The sequence below is a fragment of the Syngnathoides biaculeatus genome, chromosome 5 (assembly GCF_019802595.1).
Source record: "Syngnathoides biaculeatus isolate LvHL_M chromosome 5, ASM1980259v1, whole genome shotgun sequence".
NCBI classification, from domain to species: domain Eukaryota; kingdom Metazoa; phylum Chordata; class Actinopteri; order Syngnathiformes; family Syngnathidae; genus Syngnathoides; species Syngnathoides biaculeatus.
Window position 1 is genome coordinate 15,197,030 of NC_084644.1, and position 24,564 is coordinate 15,221,593.

General features: G+C 41.4%; 1 protein-coding gene across 6 annotated transcripts in view; it reads right to left on the reverse strand.

The window, feature by feature from the left end:
- rwdd1 (RWD domain containing 1) overlaps positions 1-24,564 on the reverse strand; it is a 59,478-nt gene that overhangs the window by 3,547 nt on the left and 31,367 nt on the right. The window contains exons 7-11 of one of the 6 annotated variants that reach the window (XR_009794946.1): positions 21,043-21,105; positions 7,790-7,914; positions 4,163-4,359; positions 3,005-3,117; positions 301-2,911 (exon numbers count right to left, since the gene is read on the reverse strand). Coding sequence is in view for 3 of the 6 variants with exons in the window: in XM_061819422.1 (XP_061675406.1) it covers positions 3,097-3,117; positions 3,949-4,072; positions 4,163-4,359; positions 7,790-7,914; positions 21,043-21,105 (530 nt within the window). In the remaining 3 variants the exon portion in view is untranslated. Of the gene's footprint in view, positions 1-300; positions 3,118-3,948; positions 4,073-4,162; positions 4,360-7,789; positions 7,915-17,455; positions 17,587-20,712; positions 21,106-24,564 lie in introns of those variants that run through there. The other 5 variants (XR_009794945.1, XR_009794944.1, XM_061819422.1 and 2 more) reach the window with 5 other exon arrangements.

The following is a 24,564-nucleotide window of genomic DNA, read 5'->3' on the forward strand; positions in this document are numbered from 1 at the left end:
ATCTGAAATTACTCGTTTACTAATTGGTGAATTAAAAAATGAATACAACAATGAAGAAATTTGGTACACTACTTTATATGATGCTAACAGTGCTCAGTGGTTTACTGGAGTAGCTTTCACAAAGCAAGATGATCGTTGGCAATATTCAGCACATTTTTGCCAGAAAAAAAACCCATCACATTATCAGCAAGACTGGGGTGAAATGTCTTTAAGTGGTGCATGAACTTAATTGGCTTCATGCTGTACGCTGCGAACATTTTTAGATACGGTCAACGCAGCAGTCTTTCCTCATCTCCTCACCTAGCTTTCAGGTGATTTTCTTTTGTTGTACTGTCTTCGTGTCTCTCCGCGTTTCTTTTCATTCCTGTTAAAAAAAAAATGTGTAAGGGTTCTTTTACAAGACTTCAGATCGCCTGCTCGGTGCATAAAAATAAAAAAAAATAAAGAGCTAATACTGCCCGCATAGATTCTAGTACAGCAAAAAAAAAAAAAAAAAGTCACACGTGGCCCTCCTGGCATAGGGGGGGCGCCCCCCACTATTTATAGTGCCACCGACACATAAAGCATGATTTTTTTGTTTTATGTTTTTGATGAGAAAAAAAAAAAGGCAGCCATCCATATTTTCATCACACGTCATGATGTTGTTGTATATGGATTTTTGTATCTCCCGCCATGAAAATCACCTTGGAAACGGTGGTCCCAGCTCTTTTCAGGTCATTGACCAAGTCCTGTCATGTAGTCCTGGGCTAATTCTTCACCTTTCTAAGGATCACTGAGACCTCACGGTGTAATATGTTGCATAGGGCTCCACTCCGATTGAGATTGACAATCATGTTTAGGTTCTTCCATTTTCTAATAATTGCTCCAACAGTGGACCTTTCTCCACCAAGCTGCTTGGCAGTTTCTCTGTAGTGCTTTCCAGCCATGTGGAGTTGTACAATTTTGTCTCTGGTGTCTGGACAGCTCTTTTTTTCTTAGCCATGTTACAAGTTTGAGTCTTATTGATTGTATGGGGTGGACAGGTGTCTTGATGCAGCTAACAACCTCACACAGGTGCATCTGATTCAGGATAATATATGGAGTGAAGGTGGACTTTTAAAGGTGGACTAACAGGTCTTTGAGGGTCAGAATTCTAGCTGATAGACAGGTGTTGAAATACTTATTTGCAGCTATATCACACAAATCGTTAAAAAAATCATACATTGTGATTTCTAGATTTTTCTTTTTACATTATCCCTCTCACAGAGGACATGCACCTATGACGAAAATTTCAGACCCCTCAATGATTTCTACGTGGGACAACTTGCAATATAGCAGGGTGTTTGTCAGGTTCACCAATCAGACGTTCATTAAACAGGACAAAAAAGAAAGCAAAGACACCAGTTCAAGTCTCGTGAGGAGAGAGGAGAGAAACTGTCTCGTAAAATTCACCACGGTACTCTCTGATTATCCTCTTCTCAGCACCTCTATTTTTTTAGTTTTAAGACACCCCTTATTTACATGGATGTTACAAAAAGGAGACGGCAAGCAAATCAATTGGAAACAAGGTGTAAATGTTTGTTCATGTGCATGTGCATGTGTGGAAGATTGCTGAATACATATGTGGTCATCATTTCTTTAACAGGCAGCAGTTCTAACAGTTCTTATGATTAGACGTTTTTGTTCTTGCTATCTCCTGCTAGGAGGCTGTCATGTTATTTAGAGCAGAGCAAAGCATTTCTTTATTGAAAGCAGATGTATGATAATAATGATCACAATTATTCCTACATTTCCCCCCTGTTTATCCTACATTTGCTACCACGTTTTCTAGAGCAGAGCAAAGCATTCTTCATTGCAGGCAGAGACAGTAACTGAATTGGAGCAGAGCAAAGCATTTCTTCATTGCAGGCAGAAACAGTAACTGAATTGGAGCAGAGCAAGGCATTTCTTCATTACAGGCAGAGCAGTAACTGAATTGGAGCAAAGCAAAGTATTTCTTCATTGCAGTCAGAAGCAGTTACTTAATACTATTTAGAATTATTTCTACACTAACCGCCTGTTTATCCTACATTTGCTCAAATCCTTAAATCATCGAATAGATCACCCTTTCGGCTTACACTTGGAGGAAAATATAGTACTAATTACTTGTTATCTTCTGGATCAGAGAACAGGTGTGGGAGAGAACTCGTAACGTCATCATCGTGGTCAACAATATCAATGTCATTACCCTGTTGTGCCAATAGTGGATATATTTCTGCCAATTTTGAATTTGCAATAGCAGTGGTTACACGTTAGTTAAGTGATGCCTTTATGCAGGGAATACAACAACATCCACACAATGCAAGAATAGCTCCAAACAGCTATAGAAACTAGGACAGAGAACACCAAATCTTTAGGATTGCCAAAGTTTTTCGTTTTTTTTTCCTCACCACTCAGACCAGGCTGATGTGTTTACACCAAAGTGCTCCTTCATCTTGTGGTTCAGGGTGCGGAGGCCTTGAATGGCCCTTGTGAGTGATCCATCAGGTGCTCTGATATTTGGAATAAACAATACTGGTCACAGAACATTGCGCAGATGCCACCCTTCTCGGCCAGGAGCATGTCAACCGCTATGGGGTTCTTGAATGCCATGAGTGAGGTTGCAGCTGGTTGTTCCCTTGTGGCAATAAAGCCTGCTTCCATATAATTACCTAGTTTCTGTACATTGTAATACATGTAGTTGATTCTGTCAACGTTTTTATTCAGAGTTATCCATAACAAGATGGATTCCCATCCTGCAGCAATCTCGTTAACCAATTTATACTCATCTGGTATGCAGTTGGGATGCCATTTGCATCAATGTATGTCAGATCTCCATCTTTCCAAGAGGACCTTTGCCTTCGGGAGAACCCAAGGGGAGGTCCAAAGATGGATGCGGCCAATTGTATATCCTCTGCTTTGGATGGAGAAACAGTCACAGATAAGAGCAGTGATACCAGTGCACACGTTCCTGCTGCATTTATCAGTGTGTTATACAATTTTTTACCAACACACCACCACCACATATCGCTGCATGGGAGCAGTGGGGCAGTTTGCAGATGGATATCATGACACCATGTTTTGTTGAGACTTCCCACCTTAACATATGTCCCTGTAAAGCTAACACAGGAGAAATTAGCCAATGCAACATTTGTAGAAAATATCATTTACTGCCTTAGTTGTTGGATGAACACAATTCCATTTTGATTTTTGAGTGGTGTTAGGAGTTGTCATTACCTTCAGGATACATTGTGTTGGGATTTCTGCTGGAATGACACGTAGTAGTGGCCTAGGGCCCATGCACTTGATGCAACTATAGTTTACCCTATTAGCTGCATTCTAGATTAATAACAACCAGTTGTTTCCTATTTGTAAAAAAAAAAATAAAAATAAAATGTTCCTCGCGCTTTTTCGGTTAAAATACTTCAACTCCCTCCATAGTATACGGTCTCTTTTGTCTGGCATTTGGGTTTAAGGTAGCATTAAATTGGCAAACGGTGAGAAGAAAATGGGAGTTTCCTTTCATAAGGCCAAAGATCGAATCCCAGCAATTAGACTCGGCCAAGGAATTAAAATAGTGCTTAACTGATTCATTGGGGCCACACATGGAGTCCTCCCCTCATGCCTCGGTGACTCCCACATAATTGTTTACCAATGTTATTTGAAATGAGGTTGTGCCTCTTTCTTATTTGTGGTAGGCATAGTTGACTGAGTATAATTATTAATTCTGTTATATATTTTTGTCAGCTTTACAGGTGGCCAAAAGTAGCATATGAACAAAAATATATTTACGGCTGTCAATGTTGCAGCCCAACATGCTATCATATTATTTAGCCATTTTGTAGTCATGTCGACCAAGTCACCCCTAAATGAATCTAATAAATCTTAACCAGCCTTCAGGTATTTTCAGATACTATAAATCTGCCCCACCGTATGCTACACTTAGCTCACCTTTCCCTTTGGGTGACTCAGCTGAGATGACTTTTTACAATGTGTAAGGTGTATCCACATGTTTCTTTCTACTATTTTGTCCATGTCATTCAGCTCTTGCTCAGTCTCTGCCAGTGTTTGGGTACTGCATGTACAGTAGATCATATTTCATAAACAGACATAGGATGAATAGACAAATGGCAGTAATAAAGTTATTAAAGCACAGTAACGTTACTTTTTTTGGTCAAACTCATTTCTCTTGCGGGCCACGTTGTAGTTCGGGTTTCCCTCAGAGGGACATTTTGAGTGAAGGCAGCTTGGGATCGATTCCCGCTTAGGGATGGTGTCGACATCTGCACTGCAACTGTCTGGCGACCAGTTCGGGGTGTAGTCTGCCGCTCCCCGAAGTTTGCTGAGATTGGCTCCAGCTCTCTCTCCCAATAAATGCAGAAGGGTTGCATCAGGAAAGGCATCCGGCGTAAAAAAAATTAAAAAGACAATTGCTGTCGCACCACCATGACAATGGCACAAAAACGGTTTTACACATCAATGCTGATAAATTTCCCATTTTGTTTCCAGTCCTATCAAATTGATGCATATGAAATTTCCTACTGACAAGCCATTAGAAAACAATGTTTTTTGTTTTTCAAAACAAGTTAATGGATTCACAGAATCCCCCAACTTTTTTTTTTTTTTTTTGCATTCGTTATCAATTAATAGCATTGGTATTATCTTTGTATCCGTGCAAACAACACACTCTTTCGGACAAGTTTTTTGTTTGTTGTTATACAATTTGTTTAGTTTTTATTTTATTTATTTATTTGTGGGGTGAGACCTTAAGTGATTCCACAGGTACCGCTCGAACAGAAAAATTTAAATAACGGGTAGCGTTTTCATCCAACACCCAACAGCAAAATTTAACTGTTTCGTCACCATTATGACAGCAGTCTCACTCCCATGTGTAACCGGACTACAGCGACCTTGGCAGTGGGAATGAGAGCAGCTATCTTACAAGTGGCCAATAAAAATAAATTCGTTTTGTTTGTGTTAACAATGGTTTCAAAAGCAATAACTTTCTTACAATCAACAAAAATTTGCATTTTTTTAAGCTGTTTGGGGTTGTTAATAACTCCTGAAAGGGACCCACTTGTCTATCTCTCATTGTGTGGAAAATATTGGTAATTTGTGTGGTCTCCCAAACAGTGTTTTGAATGGAATGAGACTCTTATATACTTGTAATGAATGTATAGTTAGACTAAATCTATCATTGTGTCCAAATTGCCCCTACGTGTGATTGTCAGTGCAGCTGTTTGACTCCATGTGCCCTGCGATTGGCTGGCAACCAGGTCAGGGTGTACCTTGCCTCCTGCCCATTGACAGCTGGGATAGGCACCAGCACTCCCCGCGACCCTTGTGAGGATAAGCGGCTAAGAAAATGGATGGATGTGTCGCTTGAGGAAACTGACAACGTTTTGGATGCACATTCCCTTGTGGATTATGTCGCCCACAGGTCAAACAAGCCCTACAAAACATTTTGCATGCAAGTTAAATCCATGGATCATGTAATGCCTTTGTACCAGGGCTACCATTCCCTCTGTTGAGACCCGAGACTTCCCATGGCTCAAGATTGCCGCCCACTTAAAAAATGTTTTTGGTAGAATTTTTTTTTGCATCTGTGCTGACATAATTCCCATTTTGTAATGTACCACCTTATTTTTTCCACATTTTTAGTTCTGCTGGTAAGCTTTGTTGTTGCATTTTGTTTAACACATCATCTGAAAGTATGTCTTCATTTGTTGCATGGTCAGCTAATCCCATCAAGGTTTTGGCTGCTACTTCTTTTGCTGTTTTATCTTTAAATCCATTTCTTAAAGATAGTTTGTCTGTATTTGATGTGTGTACTGCACATTTACATATGGCTATTTCTTTTGGTAATTGAACTGCTATGAGCAAATTTTGTAGTAGCTCTGCATGTGTCACTGTGTTCCCTGTAAATGTCACTATTCCTCTATTTTTCAGTATTGTTTGTGTAGATTGTGATACCACCGTGAATACAGCAGCATCTGGTCTCAGATTGTTTTAAACTGTCCAATAAGATATTGTCTGTACAGTTCAGTCAGTCCAATCAGGAACATTTCGTACTACCAATAGAAATTGTCCCAAACTCTTCCACTCCTGTTAATTTGTAATGACACGTGTGGTGATGTCCATTCCTTGTGTAATGCATTTAAGTTTGTTTGTCAGTCTTGTTTCTGCCACCACGACTGCTATCTGAGTACAGATAATCAATCGTGATTTTGTCTGGTGTGGGCTCTTATAAGTTTACAGTATCTTATACTACATAGTCACATGCAATGAGTCACTTCCTACGTCATTTTGTGGTTGTTCAATCATGTCTCGAGCTGTTTGCAGCAAGAAATCTCCTGTTCTTGTGGGAGGTTTGTTTGGAATATCTAAGGCGTAATAATAGAGTGCTGGATTCCTATTTTGTAAGATATTTAACTGTCCTCACAGTAATTCCTTTTTTTCTTTTTACTTCTATATTTCCTGTCAGAGAGGGAATTAAGCCCAGTCCTAGTTTCAGCAAGCCATCTCTTCCCAACAAACATATGGAGCAAATTATAAAGTTGCATTTTGGGACCATTAGTTGTGACATTTTTGATGGGGAGATGGCTGCTCTCTTCCTCATCTGCGGCCACAATTATTAAATGTTTCGCATAAAACTCCATAAATTTCTCTGTCAGAAAGGTGTCAACTTTCTTTTTCTTATTTTGTAGCACTCTTTCTCCATGTAGTGCTTGGTTAACATATTGTTACAGGCTGCTAGTCGGTTTGTCAACCCAATGTTTTTCAATCCATTGTTTTGTAGGATTATTTGAATTTGCACGAAGAGCATTTTTAATTACCCTCGATACACACTCCCTGGAGTGTGATCTTCAGGAATGCCACTGTTTGATTTAAAACATGCAGCCATTCTATATTCTATATTGTTCAAATGGTTCATTGTTGTTTTATTTTGCTCTTCCAATGGCAGAAAATTTTGCTTTTTGTCTAAATCCAGCAGAAGTGGGCAATATTAACTCTTGAACTCCCTGCTGCTGTGAGAAAGTACTTTGCTGTCATCAAAGTTTGTTGTACTTCCACACCATTAAAATGGTAAGATTTTCTCAAGTCTTCCGTTCCCTGGACGAATTATGTGACATCAACTTTATGAGATGTGATAGCTTTTATGGCCGTTTTCACATCATCTTGAGTCCATTTTTTTTTTTTGTGTGTGTGTTCTCTTATTTTATCCTGCAGGTTAAATATATATATTTTTTGTGTGTATGTTGAGCTGGTCAAAAAAGTCATATTGTTTTATCCACAAATTAGTTGTTTTGTTTTAGTAGGATATTGGCTTTCTACAAACTTCTAGTCCTTACACATTAATTTTTTTTCCAGATGTTCTGTTTCAACTATTTTGCTATTTATCAACTATTTTGCCATTTGTTTTTCCCCTGTTGAAGTCAGTAGTTCACCTAGGGTGACTAAACTGATTTCCCCCTGAACAGGGTGACAATTACGTTCTGTTTGAGGTAATGCTCAAACTTCTACCACAAGTGGCAGAGAATTCTTACCTCTGCATCCTCAAACAGTTGTAACTCAATTTCCTGTTCAAATGAGGTAGCGAACTTCCTCTCACACTTTTACACATGCACACGTTTCACGGAGCTCACGTACAGGACACACCTTGCCCTTTTCTCAGTTTTATAGACTAATTAGTCTACTCGATAGGGACTAGTATTCTCGAGGTTTGGTTCTGCCGCAGTCACCCAGACGCGCATTCACTCATTCTTCATGAGTGTGGGTGTTTCCTACTCACCAGAGATTCCTTTACTTCCTTCGGCTTCTCGTCAACCCTCAGCACAATTCCTGCGCAACCTGTAGGCTGGTCCCAAGCCCGAATAACTGCAGCGGGTTGCGTCAGGAAGGTCATCTGGCATAAAACTGTGCCAAACATATATGAGCATTCATCAAACTCCATAACAGTTAGGTCGTGGCCCGGGCTAACTACGCCCGCACCCGGCACTATTAATCTGCAAGGCGTAGGTAGAAATTCAAATAATGTAGGTCGAAGACAAAAAAAAAAGAGGAGGAAAGCGGCTTAGTCGTCATAAGAGGCATGCACAGACCCTACAACTGTGTGTAGGGACTTTGAATGTTGGGACTATGACAGGAAAAGCTCAGGAGTTAGTTGATATGATTAGGAGAAAGGTTGATATATTGCGCATCCAAGAGAGCAAGTGGTAAAGGGAGTAAGGCTAGAAGTTCAGGAGCAGGGTTTAAATTATTTTAAGAGAAATGGAGTAGGGGTTATTTTATAGGAAGATCTGGCTAAGAATGTATTAGAGGTGAAAAGAGTCTCAGATTGAGTGATGAGGCTGAAATTTGAAATTAAGGGTATTGTGTATAATATGATTAGTGGCTATGCTCCACAGGTAGGATGTGACCTCGAGTTGAAAGAGAAATTCTGGCACATGACAACTTGTACACCAGGTTGGATACGAAAGAAAGAGAAAAGGATCTCTACAGGTTGGCAGACATAGGGATAGAGATGGGAAGGATTTGCAGGAAGTAAAGGTGATCAAGGATAGTGATGGAAATATGTTGACTGGTGCCAGTTATGTGCTCAGTAGATGGAAAGAGTACTTTTAGAAGTTAATGAACGAAGAAAATGATGCTCGCAAACAGTTTTAAGGTTAATGTTATGTTGCCTCCTATATTTAAAATACAGAATTAGCTATTTATGCACTGTATTGTCTGTGCTTTCATTGTCAGGCTGTGCCAAGGTGGAATTTTAACATAATAAACCGTCTCAACCTGCACTTTCTACTTTGGCTTCAGACCAGACCTTTTTGACTCAAAAAAAGAGAAAATCTCATCCAGTTTCACCACTTTTTCTTCTATTATTCACATACCCCGGCATTCATTAAAGCAACAGCACTTTTTTTTTTTTTTTTTTTTTTACTTTTACCATTATTATCGAGAGTAAACACAAGCAGCATGTCTAACTCTTTGCTCTACGTTGCCCAGACTGTGTTGCTAACTGGTGGTGTTTGTAATTATGAGTGTACCCCTTTAAGGAGTTAGGTAAACTAGAATGGGAATTAATGGCAACCCACCAAGGAAACCCCCAGAAGATGTCAACAAAGTCTTTTCTTCTGCCAAGTTACACAAGTGTACACTTGTGTGTGCGTGTCAGTTCAAACAGATGATTGGTCATTACTCGGCCTTTATGACCCATCTTCATCTCCTCAATGAGCTATCAACACGCAATCAGTCACCAACACTGACTGAAGCTAAAAGTCTATCCTACCAGTGAACCCATGTCTCAGCCTAATTAAGACAACTTTTACAGTCATCTGTTGTAGACGGTGAGGAAAGTGGAGGATCTATAGGAGGCGTCAGGACCTTCTTGTGTGATGTGTGAACCCACGTAGATCCTTCAGTGACCCACACTTCAATGTTTGTCATTAGGAGAACTTGGAAAGGCCCCAGCCAGAGCTGATGTCACCATGCTGTCCATCAGAAGCCTTCTTCATTAACACAAATCCAGCATGTTGTCATGCAGAGGTCTCTCAGCCAGCACCGAACGATTTGTGTGTCTGTCTGCAGATCTATACTTTATAGAGCCAAATGAAGTGCCTACAGAAATAATCTAAAAAAAATTTTTTTAAAAAGGATCAGGGGCGCACACACACCCTCCTATACATCTAATTTAATTGGCTTCCCAGTATCTATTCGCTAGTGGTAACTATCATGCGTTTAGAGGTCAAATTGAAATCTGTTTGAAAGCTATTTTCAGACGAAAGCTCTCAAAGAATTGAGAATTTATAATGCTTGGTCAATTGTGCTACTACCACCGACTTAAATTCTTACAGGAACATATCTATCATCCAGTGATTTGTAAGTGCATCAATCGTTATTTCACGATACACATTGTCAGTATAGTGTAAATCTGGGCCAACTCAATATCCATTATCAACTTCAGACCAACATAATTATTTGTGCATTGTCATTCAAAATAGAATATGGCATGCTCAGGAGGGAGGTAGAAGAGTTAAAAAGACAGCGAGCAACAGAAGCAGACATTTTCCTTCTCACAAATCGAAGATGACACAGACAAGGTACCGTATTACACTGCCCTTCCAGATGCTGCAACTGTGAGGGTCCTTGTGGGTCTGCTTCAACTTTTTGAAATCCAGTATCATAGTGAGTGGACTGTACAGAAGCTAGTTCTCATTGATCAACTGCTCATGTGCCTGATGAAGCTGAGGTTAAACTTGGATAATTTGGACTTGGCAACATGGTTTAACTGTAGCACTGACACAGTCACTAATGTTGTCACAACCATCATCAGCTGTCTCCATGATGCCCTACATGTTGGAATAATGGAAGGCAACATTCCGTCAAGGGAAAAGAACAAGGCCTGCCTTCCCTACTGCTTTGAATCATTCTCCAATTGTTTTGGTTTGTACTGAAGTGGCAGTTGTCAACACTGAAAAGTTGGACACTCAGTGTAAACTTTACAGCCAGTACAAGATGCACAACACTTATTATTCTGATGATTCTATTCGAAATTTCTATTTCTATTTCTGATATTCTGATTCTGATTGTCGCGCCCACTCACAGTCCTTTTCAACCACTTGCCTCTTGAGTCCATCTTAATACCACATTATATTATAAGATTTAGTAACTACCGTATTAGTATTTATGAATAATATTAACCATTTAATACTTTTACTCGCTTAATCTAAATTACCTTAAGTAGTTGATGGTGCCATTTCTGATATTCTCTTTGCTGCAATGACCTCAGTCTTTGAAGTTTTTTTGTTTTAAATATGCATTGTTCTCAAATGAGTCAAATGCGCATTTAAAAAAAGAAAATAAAACATCTGTTGCACTGAGGTTTACGCAGGTTAATGTGTGGCCGCAACATGCTTCCGTGTCTTTCCCAGCGGTTTATTTTCTTTTTTTAAATATGCATTGGATTAATTTGAGAACAATGCATATTTTAAAAAAAAACATCTGTCAGGGAGAGTTTTGCCAAAATTTAACGTGTGGCCGCAACGCACTTCCGTGTACGAGGAGCTGACTCGCTGTCTTTTTTTTCCCCAATCATTTCAAAATCTGGGTGGCTCCATCACAACGTGGAATATATTCTTGATTGAGAACAGATCCAGCAATTAAGTATTTGTATGCATCCAGACTTTTATATACTTTCAAACTTTTCTGTGTAAATCTCACTGACTTTCTCAGTAGATACATGTGTAGATCTAGTTGTCCAAGACAAGCAAAAGCAGGTTAACAGTCCACTTTCTTATCGGCGAAAACATCGACTTCGGCATTAAATATGGGTCTTCTATGCCAAGTGTCTCTCATTTTTCCACATATCTTCGTTTATTATCACCTTCTAAATGTTTAACGGTATCGGACAAAACCCTGGGCGTTGTGCTATAAGACATTTTTGTTTCGTCTCAACGGATTTAGCATTGAACAATCCTTTGCTTGACCGGCAATATGGCCAGTCACGTGACTTCGGTGACGTCGGTGCACGAGATCTAGAATTGGGCATAGGCTGTAAAAACCTTTGCAGGGATGCATGTGATTTTCTAGTTCAAAGTTTATTTTTTGAAAAAGGGAGGGGGGGATCACATGGGATGTATCCTATACTGCATACTATAATCAGGCTGTAACAACAAAATGGAGTAAAACATGATCAAAATCAGAATGACCTTTATTTTGGCCAATGTCTAAAACACAATGCATTTGTCTCCCGTAGTTGAAGCCAGCAGCACGGTGGAGCAACTGGAAAGAGTTGGGCTCATAGTTCCGAGGACCGTGGTTCAAATACAGACCCCGGCTGTGTGGAGTTTGGGTGTTCTCCCCGTGCATGCGTGGGTTTCCTCCGGGCACTCCAGTTTCCTCCCACATCCTCAAAACATGCAACATGAATGGAACACTAAATTGCCCCAAGGTGTAATTGTGACTGCTGTCTGTCTCCATATGCCCTGCGACTGGCTTGCAACCAGCTCAGGGTGTACCCCGCCTCCTGCCTGTTGACAGCTGGGATAGGCTCCAGCACTCCGCGACCCTCTTGAAGATATGCGGCTCAGAAAATTAGTGGAGGGATGTTTAAACTCGACCTAAGGTACAGGCAAAAATACTGCAGTATCGCTCATCCTTTCCATGGAAATTTCATGTCATTAGTGTAATCCTGATCAAAACTTTGAACAACAAACCTCATACTTAATGCCCACTTGGAGTTGCCAGAGAGCTTCACTAGTTATAGACCTCGTGCACCTACGTCACCAAAATCACATGACTGGCCAGGAAAAAAATCAGGAATAAATCCGACAGTAACGGGGAGAACACGGAAGCGTATTCGGTCAGACGTTAACCTTTGCTGAAATCCATCTGTCTTTTCAGCTGGTATTCAATACAAATACCAATATTTAAATGAATGACCCCTGGTTTTACCCAAACTCGCATTCATTAACTATGATTGAAAAGAAAAGACAATGGGTTGATGGCTTGTGAACGCGGAAACGTGTTACGGCCACACATTAAACTTTGGTAAACCTCTCTGTGACAGTATTTTTTTTTTTTTTTATCATTGTTCTCCAATGAGTCCAATCCGTATTAAAAAAAAAAAAGCAAATAAACCGCTGGGATTGGCTTCAGCCGATGTACACGGAAGCGTGTTGCGGCCACACATTAACCGACATAAACCTCTCTGCGACAGACGGTTATTTTTTTTTTTTAAATACGCATTAGACTCATTTGAGAACAATGCATATATTAAAAAAAAAAAAAAAAAACGTGTCAGGGAGAGGTTAACCAAAGTTTAACGTGTGACTGCAACACGCTTCCGTGTACGTTGGAGACTCCCCCCTGTCGTTTTTTTTTCTTTTTCTTTTTAAACGCATTGTTTTCAAATGAGCCAACTTGGCATTATAAATACTTCTTGGGAATTTGAGATTGAGAACAATAATTCCTACCAGAAATGAAGTGATCGCTACACAATCATGTGTATTTGGTTGGGCACCAATCAATCACATTTAATTGATCTTTTCTGGTCTTTTCAGCTGGTATTCTATAGAATGACCTCTTTGAATATCTGTCTTGTCTGTTGTAACAACCAACAGCACAACAAGTCTCGGGCATTGTGAATATTCTGCTCCGGTTCAATGTCCCACACACTGTTGAGCTGCTATTTTTGACCGGCAACTGTGAAAATGGTGACGTCACATGCAGGAGCTCTATTAGTGCTCTCCTGTGTTCCAATTCCTCGTCACTTTTGCTGCCAAGCCAGCTGCCTGTTCTTGCCCCACACCTGCCAATACGTCCAGGACAACTTCCATTATCATCCATCCAACCATCCATTTTCTGAGCTGCTTATCCGGACAAAGGTCGCGGGAGTGCTGGAGCCAGCTGTCAACGGGCAGGAGGCAGGGTACACCCTGAACTGATTGCCAGCCAATCGTAGGGCACATGGAGACATGCGGTTCTCTCAGGTACATTTTCACCTTGGTAATGGTATCTGCTGGGCACTGACATCTAAACAATCTCACACTTTGCTGCCTTGAGCGACAAACAAGAATAAGTGACAAAATCGGGCAAGTGAGCACAATATTAAAATCACAACAGTGTACCCACATTTGTACACAGAGGAGCTTCTTGAGTGGCTGGTGAAGACAAGCTGCTGGAGCAGGTGGAAGTGAAGAAGTAGCAGAGAATGGCTCTCTGTAGATGATTTCTTTATTTTCCCTTTTTTTTTTTAAACCAGGGGTGCAGTAGAGTTAGCAATGATAGTACACTCATTACTTGCATGGTATTTAATTTCTCCCTTCATTCTTACATTTTTTCACAATTTCTCTTGACTCCAGCATTTCCAGGAGGCCAGTCTCCTCCTCTACCAGTGAGTGATATGGAAAATAGCATAAATCAGCTTTGAGCCCAAGACCCTTCTTCTGTTGTGAGAGCTCAATGGTACCATAATTGAAGTGTGCCAGGACTAATTGACTCCCCTATGGTGTTGTGCTGCTCCAATGTAAGTGTGGCTATGTGTAAGATAAGCTTAATCATTTCTCAGAGGCCTGTGAAATGTATCACCTCATGTGTCATAAATCTCTTTTAATGACTCTGTTGCTGTGCAGGGATGCGTGTGTGTGCTGTTTGTCTATGGGAAGTTTAAGAGCTCAAGGTGACTGCAAATTTATGATAGCTGCATTCTTGTGGGTTTTTGTAACAGGAAGAACTGTCTAATCAGAGGACACCCGGCCTTGAGAAGATTAACTGTCTCTGTATAACAACTTTACTTGTCTTGTGAAACCTGCTCTCCCCCACCCTATGTGTGAAGTTCAATAAAATGTGTGGTTTTGGGGAGACTCGGAGAGAGTCTTACGGGCGGGCTTGGAGGATATGTTCTTCTTCCCCCGAACTTTCCCCAAACTGCCGTTTGGTAAAAAATAACTCTGCCTCTGTCTCAATCATTTTATCCTGGTGCCGTGAGCTTCTGGGTCCACATTGAGTGAGAAGTCCGTGCTTTGGACCTAACACTATGTCCGTCCTCAAATGAGCCAATGCTGCGCCAACGGGCTCTTTCATGTCCTGCAGCCGCTGGAGCATTAAGAAAATGCTGTTCCACCTGGTGTCAACCTCCTGCGCAAATTTCAGTTGTGTGCAGCCTATCTGTAACTGCACCTGGGTCAGACGCTTCTATCAGCTTTGTCAACGATAGTGATTACCATGTATCACTAGAGCACACCTGTCAACCTCCATGCCCAGGGGCCAAATCTGGCCCACCACATGATTTTATGTGGACCCGTTTCTTCACTTCCTGACCACACTCTCCATTGCTCTGTATTGTTGACCCCAAGTATTTGAAGTCGTCCACCCTCGCTATCTCTTCTCCCTGTAGCCTCACTCTTCCCCCTCTACTTTTCTCATTCACGCACATATATTCTGTTTTACTTCTGCTAATCTTCATTCCTCTCCTTTCCAGTGCATGTTTCCATCTTTCCAATTGTTCCTCTGCATGCTCCCTGCTTTCACTGCATATGACAATATCATCTGCGAACATCATGGTCCAAGGGGATTCCAGTCTAACCTCATCTGTCAGCCTATCCATTACCACTGCAAACAGGAAGGGGCTCAGAGCTGATCCCTGATGCAGTCCCACCTCCACCTTAAATTCCTCTGTCACACCTAAGGCACACCTCACCATTGTTCTGCTGCCATCATACATGTCCTGTACTATTTTAACATACTTCTCTGCCACACCAGACTTACGCATGCAGTACCACAGTTCCTCTCTTGGTACTCTGTCATAGGCTTTCTCTAGATCCACAAAGACACAATGTAGCTCCTTCTGACCTTCTCTGTACTTTTCCACGAGCATCCTCAAGGCAAATAATGCATCTGTGGTACTCTTTCTAGGCATGAAACCATACTGTTGCTCGCAGATACTTACTTCTGTCCTGAGTCTAGCCTCCACTACTCTTTCCCATAACTTCATTGTGTGGCTCATCAACTTTATTCCTCTATAGTTCCCACAGCTCTGAACATCCCCTTTGTTCTTAAAAATGGGAACTAGAACACTTTTCCTCCATTCTTCAGGCATCTTTTCGCCCGCTAGTATTCTGTTGAATAAGTTGGTCAAAAACTCCACAGCCATCTCTCCAAATTGCTTCCATACCTCTACCGGTATGTCATCAGGACCAACTGCCTTCCCATTTTTCATCCTTTGTAATGCCTTTCTGACTTCCCCCTTAGTAATCATTTCCACTTCCTGGTCCTTCACTCTTGCCTCTTCAACTCTTCCTTCTCTGTCATTTTCTTCATTCATCAACTTCTCAAAGTATTCTTTCCATCTATTTAGCACACTACCGGCACCAGTCAACACATTTCCATCTCTATCCTTAATCACCCTAACCTTCTGCATATCCTTCCCATCTCTATCCCTCTGTCTGGCCAACCTGTAGAGATCCTTTTCTCCTTCTTTCGTGTCCAACCTGGTGTACATGTCTTCATATGCCTCTTGTTTAGCCTTTGCCACCTCTACCTTTGCCCTACGTCGCATCTCGATGTACTCCTTTCGCCTCTCCTCAGTCCTCTCAGTATCCCACTTCTTCTTCGCTAATCTCTTTCCTTGTATGACTCCCTGTATTTTGGGGTTCCACCACCAAGTCTCCTTCTCCCCTTTCCTACCAGATGACACACCAAGTACTCTCCTGCCTGTCTCTCTGATCACCTTGGCTGTCGTCGTCCAGTCTTCCGGGAGCTTCGGTTGTCCATCGAGAGCCTGTCTCACCTCTTTCCGGAAGGCCGCACAACATTCTTCCTTTCTCAGCTTCCACCACATGGTTCTCTGCTCTACCTTTGTCTTCTTAATCTTCCTACCCACCACCAGAATCATCCTACATACTACCATCCTATGCTGTCGAGCTACACTCTCCCCTACCACTACTTTACAGTCAGTAACCTCCTTCAGATTACATCGTCTGCACAAAATATAATCTACCTGCGTGGTTCTACCTCCGCTCTTGTAGGTCACTATATGCTCCTCCCTCTTCTGGAAATAAGTGTTCACTACAGCCATCTCCATCCTTTTTGCAAAGTCCACCACCATCTGCCCTTCAAAGTTCCTTTCCTGGATGCCGTACTTACCCATCACTTCTTCATCGCCCCTGTTTCCTTTACCAATATGTCCATTACAATCTGCACCAATCACAACTCTCTCGCTGTCTGGGATGCTCAGAACTACTTCATCTAGTTCCTTCCAGAATTTCTCTTTCAACTCTAGGTCACATCCTACCTGTGGTGCATAGCCGCTAACCACATTGTACATAACACTCGATCTGATACTCTTTTCACCTCCAAGACATTCTTAGCCAGCTCTTCCTTTAAAATAACCCCTACTCCATTTCTCTTCCCATCTACTCCGTGGTAGAATAATTTAAACCCTGCTCCCAAACTTCTAGCCTTACTACCTTTCCACCTGCTCTCTTGGATGCACAGAATATCAACCTTTCTCCTAATCATCATGTCAACCAACTCCTGAGCTTTTCCTGTCATAGTCCCAACATTCAAAGTCCCTACACTCAGTTGTAGGCTCTGTGCATTCCTCTTTTTCTTCTGACGCTGGATCCGGTTTCCTCCTCTTCTTTGTCTTCGACCCACAGTAGCTGAATTTCCACCGACGCCCTGCAGGTTAGCAGTGCCGGGGGCGGGCATTGTTAACCCGGGCCACGACCGATCCGGTATGGGATTCTTTAGATGAACGCTCATATTTGTTTGGCACAGTTTTTACGCCGGATGCCCTTCCTGACGCAACCCTCTGCATTTATCCGGGCTTGGGACCGGCCTACAGATTGCACTGGTTTGTGCCCCCCATAGGGCTGCATTGTGCCAAAGACATTGTGCAGTGCCAAAGACTGTGCCTAAAGACTACTAAAAGCTTTGAATACCAAATTAATATATGATTTAATGTTGGTGTAATTGAATATCTAATTTAATCAAGTCATTTTTGCAGTTTGTGCTGGCTTTGATAGAAGCAGGTGTTGTGACCGGCAGTGCAGCAAGACGCGATAAAGGTACTCGTCAATCCAAATGTACCTACAAAACAGAGACACAGTGAGTCATTTTAAGTTTGGCAATTTTCAACAAGTAAACGTATTAGCCCAGTGGTTTTAGAGTTATACGATATACAGTGAAGAAAATAAGTATTTGAACACCCTGTTATATTGCAAGTTCTCCCACTTCAAAATCATGGATGGGTCTGGAATTTTGATCGTAGGTGCATGTCCACTGTGAGAGAGAGAGATTCTAAAGAGGAAAAATCCAGAAATCACAATGTATAATTTTTCTTAATTTATTCATGATACAGCTGCTAATAAGTATTTGAACACCTGTTTATCAGTTAGAATTCTGACCTTCAAAGACCTGTTAGTCCGGCTTTAAAAGTCCACCTCCACTCCATGTATTATCCTGAATCAGATGCACCTGTGTGAGGTCGTTTGCTGCATAAAGACACCTGTCCACCCCATACAATCAGTAAGACTCAAACTTGGAACATGTCCAAGACCAAAGAGCTGTCCAAAGACACCAGAGACAAAATTGTACAACTCCACATGGCTGGAAAGCGCTAGAGAAACTGGCAAGCAGCTTGGTGGAAAAAGGTGCACTGTTGGAGCAATCATTAGAAAATGGAAGAAGCTAAACATGACAGTGAATCTCAAATCAGAGTGGAGCCCCATGCAAGATATCCCCTCGTGGGGTCTCAATGATCCTTAGAAAGGTGAAGAATCAGCGCAGGACCACACGACAGGACTTGGTCAATGACCTGAAAACAGCTGGGACCATCGTTTCCATGGTGACTGTTTGTAATACACTAAGACGTCATGGTTTGAAATCATGCATGACACGGATGGTTCCCCTGCTTAAACCAGCACGTCAAGGCCCGTCTTAAGTTTGCCAATGACCATTTGGATGATACAGAGGAGTCATTGGAGAAAGTTTTATGGTCAGATCAGACCAAAATGGAACTTTTTGGTCATAATTCCACTAACCGTGTTTGGAGGAAGACGAATGATGAGTTCCATCCCAAGAACACCATCCCTACTGTGAAGCATGGAGGTGGTAGCATTATGGTTTCGGGGTATTTTTCTGCACATGGGACAGGACGACTGCATTGTATTAAGGAGAGGATTACCGTGGCCATGTATTGTGAGACAATGACAATTGAAGATGGGTCGTGGCTGGGTCTTTCAACATGATAATGACCTGAAGCAGACAACCAGGAAAACCAAGGACTGGCTCCAAAGAAGCATATCAAGGTTCTGGCGTCGCCTAGTCAGTCTCTAGACCTAAACCCAAGAGAAAATCTTTGGAGAGAGCTGAAAGTCCGTGTTTCTCAGCGACAGCCCAGAAACCTGTCTGATCTAGAGAAGATCTGTGTGGAGGAGTGGGCCAAAATCCCTCCTGCAGTGTGTGCAAACCTGGTGGACAACTACAGGAAATGTTTGACCTCTGTAATTGCAAAGGGTACTGTACCAAATATTAACATTGGTTTTCTAAGGTTTTCAAATACTTATTTGCAGGTGTATCACACAAATAAATCGTTAAATCCTACATTGTGATTTCTGGATTTTTCTTTTTAGATTATCTCTCTCACAGTGGACATGCACCTACGATGAAAATTTCAGACCCCTCCATGATTTTTAAGTGGGAGAACTTGCAATATAGCAGAGTATTCAAATACTTATTTTCTTCACTGTATGCACAAAACAAAAGACTAAATCACACATCTGACTGATAACCACTCCTTGATTGGTGGCCATATTACGTAAATAACCGTATGTCACTAACTATTGACGCAATCATTGCTTTAACCAATTCTACTAATGGTTATTTTATATCTGCACCCAATTTACCCTTGACGCATTATTTCACTTACCAGTGGTTAGTTGTTCATGGCCGGTCTCCTTCTCATGGAGGGCTATGTAATGCCTCACAATTGGCATCCATCTCTCAGGAGTTTTTAGATAACTGTGCTAGGAATAGTTTTAATAGTCCTAATTCCAAGGAATAATCCTTGTTTATGCTCTTACTGTACTGTCTATTCCACACTAACTTGATGATTTAACACTATTATTGATTGTTTCATGTTGATGCAACTAAATTGTGTGGCATACATTACCAAGAAATGGGTACAGTTAAGCTCATGCTTTTTTTTTGTAGCAAATAAGTGATATTCCTGCCACTTGGCAGCTGCTGTTCTGAGAATTGTCACAAAATGGACACCAGAGTGAGAGGAGAGAGAGAGAGAGGCTCAAGGTAAGCCCTGATGGGACTGTATATAAATGTCTAAGGATTACATTACAGTACTCTATATCATAACATGCAAAGAGCACCCCTCCATGTGCTGAAAAGGATCAGAAAAAACGGGAAGTTGGAACATATTTTTTTTTGTTCCATAAACGGAGATTCAACATATTAACAACATGAAGTTGATCCAGGATGTGAAATCCCCCGCCAGTTTAATACTTCAGATCAGTACACGGAGTCCTCGGTCTACAACTGAGATCCGTTCCAACAGTAGCGAGTAAACTTTAATTTTGACTTAAGTCGGATTCCACCATTAAAGTCAGAATTTACATCAAAATAATTTGTATAAAAAACAAATACATCGAAATAAACAGGATGATGTACTTAGCATAACTGCTGAGAGGTGAAGAGAGAAGAAGGGGAGGCTGTGCTTAGCTATTGGAACCTGGTCCTCAATCCTCTCCATCTCGACAAGTTTCAAAGAACCTTGTTTTGTGATCATTGTATCAGACATAGGAACGGAACCCTTCACATGTGTTAAAATATGGGCTTTTGTCTTTAATAAATGTCCCCACGGTCGACCGACTAAAGCCTTGGTGGTGTTGGTGTCGCTCTTTTCTCCAATCTTTTTATGATCTTGAGCTTCGTTTCAATGGTAATGGTTTTTCTTATGGGTGCAGAAGCATTGCTAAAAGATACAGCTTTATACCTTTGGGCTATAATTTCTAAAAAGGATGGCAAAAAATGCGAAGATAGTCCTGGCGCACAAACACGGATCAGCATGAGCTAAACAAAACGACGGATGGGGGGGCGTTGTAAAGTTGAAACGTCTTAGGTCGAGACCGTCTTAACACGAAGACTCCCTGTAATTCTTTTTTAGTATAATCAGACAAGAACACTGACCAATACTGTATCTGGATTTTTTGATGCGTCTCACCTTTTTATTTGTAAACATATTTCATTTTAAATTCATTAAGTTTATGTATTAACTATACACTGGGTGTACTGAATATTATATTACACCAATTTAATAAGAACATTTTAGCCGTATGGCTGCATTGACAAAGATTCCCTCTCAAACTGATATTAGCATCTTAGCATTGGATTTTCATGTCTGGTCAAGTGATTGTTTTCCAGAAAAGAAAAATGGTGTTGTCAGTTGCCTGCAGTCTTTTTTATTTATTTGTCCACCGCTTTAGTCCTCATCACTGCCCATCTCTAAAGGGTCAAAGTTGGGATCGTCACCTTCCAAATCCAAGTCCTCGATGTCCTGGAACAATGATTCATCCACCTCAACATTGTTTCCAACTGAAACAAGAAAGATAGCAAGAGTGACTTTCAATAACAATCGCATAAATTCATGACAATTACTTGGAGGAGTGCGGACTTCATGTATTTATAATGTATCGCTAACCATTACTAATGGAGTACTTAAAGCTCAAGTGTCGTCAAACAGATGATTTTTGGTATATCATTAATGAAAACCCAGAGCCAATATGGTTCCATGTGTTTTTTCACGACAAAACATGACTTTGACTTATACAGCTTTTTGTAACTCCCACCATGAAAATCCTCTCAGGAATTTGTTGTCGAGAAAAAGCAGGAAGTGATGTAAAGGACAGTGGCGCCCCCTCGTGGACTCCCTTGTTTCCATTAGTTTTACTTCCGCGAAGGTAGCTTGTTGTTCCTTCGTGTTAGCCAAAATGCCGGCTCATTGCATTGCTGGACATTGCTTGAACACTTGGGAGAATGGAATTACCCTTCATAACTTTGAAAGAGACCCTGTTCGTTGTGGAAAAATGGATTGCACGGGTGCAAAGGACGAGAGCTTCGTGGGTTCCCAATAACAGGTAGGTCTGTATACAGCTACTAAAAAAAAAAAGTTGGAGCGGACCACGTAATCGGTCTCTCTCATAACGTAGCAAAAGATCCACGTATGAAATGTGTTGATGTGCGCATACAGCTACTAAAAAAAATAATAGTTTGGGGCGGACCACGTAATCTGTCTCTCTCATAACGTAACAAAAGATCCGTGTATGAAATGTGTCGATTTCGGCCAGCCAACAATGTCTCACTCAGCCTGCAACATAGCTCGGGTCCACCCCCTCCTTATATAGCACGGCGGGCCAAAACTCAGTCACAACGGCAGAGGCGCCGCGTTCGGCGGTCACATCATCTGCGAAGGCTGCGCGTTGGGCTTTGCGACGGGGGCGGCTCTGAAGAACCCAGCCGAGAATGCGTTACTCAGCCGACTCAACTGTGACTAAAGCAGCACCGCTCGGCTCTGTCAAAAGTCACACCGGCTGGCTGCGATGAGCCGCGATGGCTCATTTCCGCCGCGGGAATGGATCAGACGGGATGTGGTTTGGCCGTGATCGGATATCATCTGAATATGGCTCGAAACAATATTGTAATATTGCCCTGAGGGCTCGAAACAGTGTAATATTGCCCCAGTAACTTCACTCTGTTGTGTGATGTTGTCCTTTTCGAAAAGAGCTTCCCTGTCAGAAGGGGCGTTTGAAAAATCCGAATATCTCTGTTGTTCGGCTTCCATCGTAGCAGGCACTGCGCGTTTTCAACGGCGGAAGTGACGATGACATCAAGGACAGAGGACGCGAATAATATGGTGACCACTTGGATGTCGAGGGACACTCAATTGCGCAACTTTGTGCATGGATGACACGCTCTCAGCTCACTTTTTTTTTTCTTAGACATTGAAGTGAATACTGTTATATGTATTTTTCATTACAATATCTATTTTAGAATGTTTATAGGGATGTCACCCGCACTTTAAGTCATAGTTATAGTCAATATTTGTATGAATTCCAATTCCAGATACAAATACAAAAATCCAAATACAGATTTCCCCCATTATTCACGGGAATTAAGTTAACTCCCCAAATAACGAAAGTCCCTGAATAATAGATACAATATCGATACACACTGGTTATACTGTCAGCATCAATGACGTACAATAAAAAGTGACTCACGAAATAATTGACACTAAACATGGACTTTAATCGCTTAATTACCTCCTCACAGCATGTGCCGCAAAGTATGCTGTAAACTTCTTCAGTTTATGGATGTGAAATGCAATTGTTCTGCACTGCCTCATAAGCGCCATCATATGGTAGCTTACATATACATTAAAACACTTCCTGGCGTGCATGCTAAGAGTGTAACCAGTGTATTTAAGTCAGACATGGGCAAACTACGGCCCGTAAGGCTTTTCCATGTGGCCCGCTCTGGACATATTTTCACTTATGAATGAATTGAATATGAAGGTACTGCTAAACTGGGGATCAGTAGATCAGTTTGTGCACGACATGTACACAAATGCGAAAGCCTTCAAAATCCAAGATGATTTTAATTTCCAGACAAATGTCAAACAAATCTTTCACTCATTTCTCCACACTAGCCAGGCTTTGATCTTAATCAAATTGAGATGGTATTTCAGTTGCTATCTTGTCCGTTGTCACAAGACCCTGAAACAGTACCGCTGGAGCTGAATTTGGAACTGATCGATCTTCAGGTCGACTCTGCCTCAAAGGAGAAGTCAAGTCTCTTAAACTGAATGACTTTTACACTTCACTCACAAACACGTTTCCAAACCTCCAAAGGACAGCACAGAAGATGCTAGTGTTGTTTGACTCGACCTACGTGTGTGAGCAGACTTTCAGCGCTCTGAACATCAAACGTCACAGTTCTGACGAACACCTAAGATCTATCCTAAGCATTGCCACAACAGAGCTTAACTCCAAACTTTGATGCAATGGCAAAAAAAGGGAGACCAGCAACACTCTAAAATTGATGAGTTCCAATGTGTTATGAAAAAAAAAATGCTTATGCAATGGAATGTTTGAAAATGCGTCTTTTAGTTTTGTGCGCGTTTACTCACAGCAGCAGAACAGAAAATGAGCGGAGAAGAAATGAATGAGTATTTCATGGAGTAATATATTTTGAATGATGAAAGTAACATCTTCAATTAATGTTGATTTCTTCAACTTTGAGTTCTCAACTGAAATGTATTGTGTGCTATTTTAATTCATTTACATTTTCTTCTACCAGTATTGTGACAAATAGTCTGTAAATGTCACATTTTAAATTTTCAAACATTCTACCTGGATGAGGGGTATTTTGCGGATTTTAGTAAATATTTGAACACCCTGTCATATTGCAAGTTCTCCCACTTAGAAATCATGGAGGGGTCTGAAATTTTCATCATAGCCGCATGTCCACTGTCAGAGAAATCCAGGAATCACAATGTATGATTTTTTTAAACGATTTATTTGTGTGACACAGCTGTAAATTTGAACACCTGAGAAAACCAACGTTAACATTTCGTACAGTAGCCTTTGTTTGCAATTACAGAGGTCAAACGTTTCCTGCACACACTGCAGGAGGGATTTTGGCCCACTCCTCCACACAGATCTTTTCTAGATCAGAGAGGTTCCTGGGCTGTCACTAAGAAACAAGGAGTTTCAGCTCCCTCCAAAGATTTTCTATTGGGTTTAGGTCTGGAGACTGGCTAGGCCGCGCCAGAACCTTGATATGCTTCTTACGGACCCACTCCTTGGTTATTGGCTATGTGCTTCGGGTCATTGTCATGTTGAAAGACCCAGCCACGACCCATCTTCAATGCTCTGACTGAGGTTAAGAGGATGTGCCCCAAAATCTTCCAATACATGGCCGCGGTCATCCTCTCCTTAATACAGAACAGTTGTCCTGTCCCATCCAAAGCATGATGCGACCACCCCCATGCTTCAC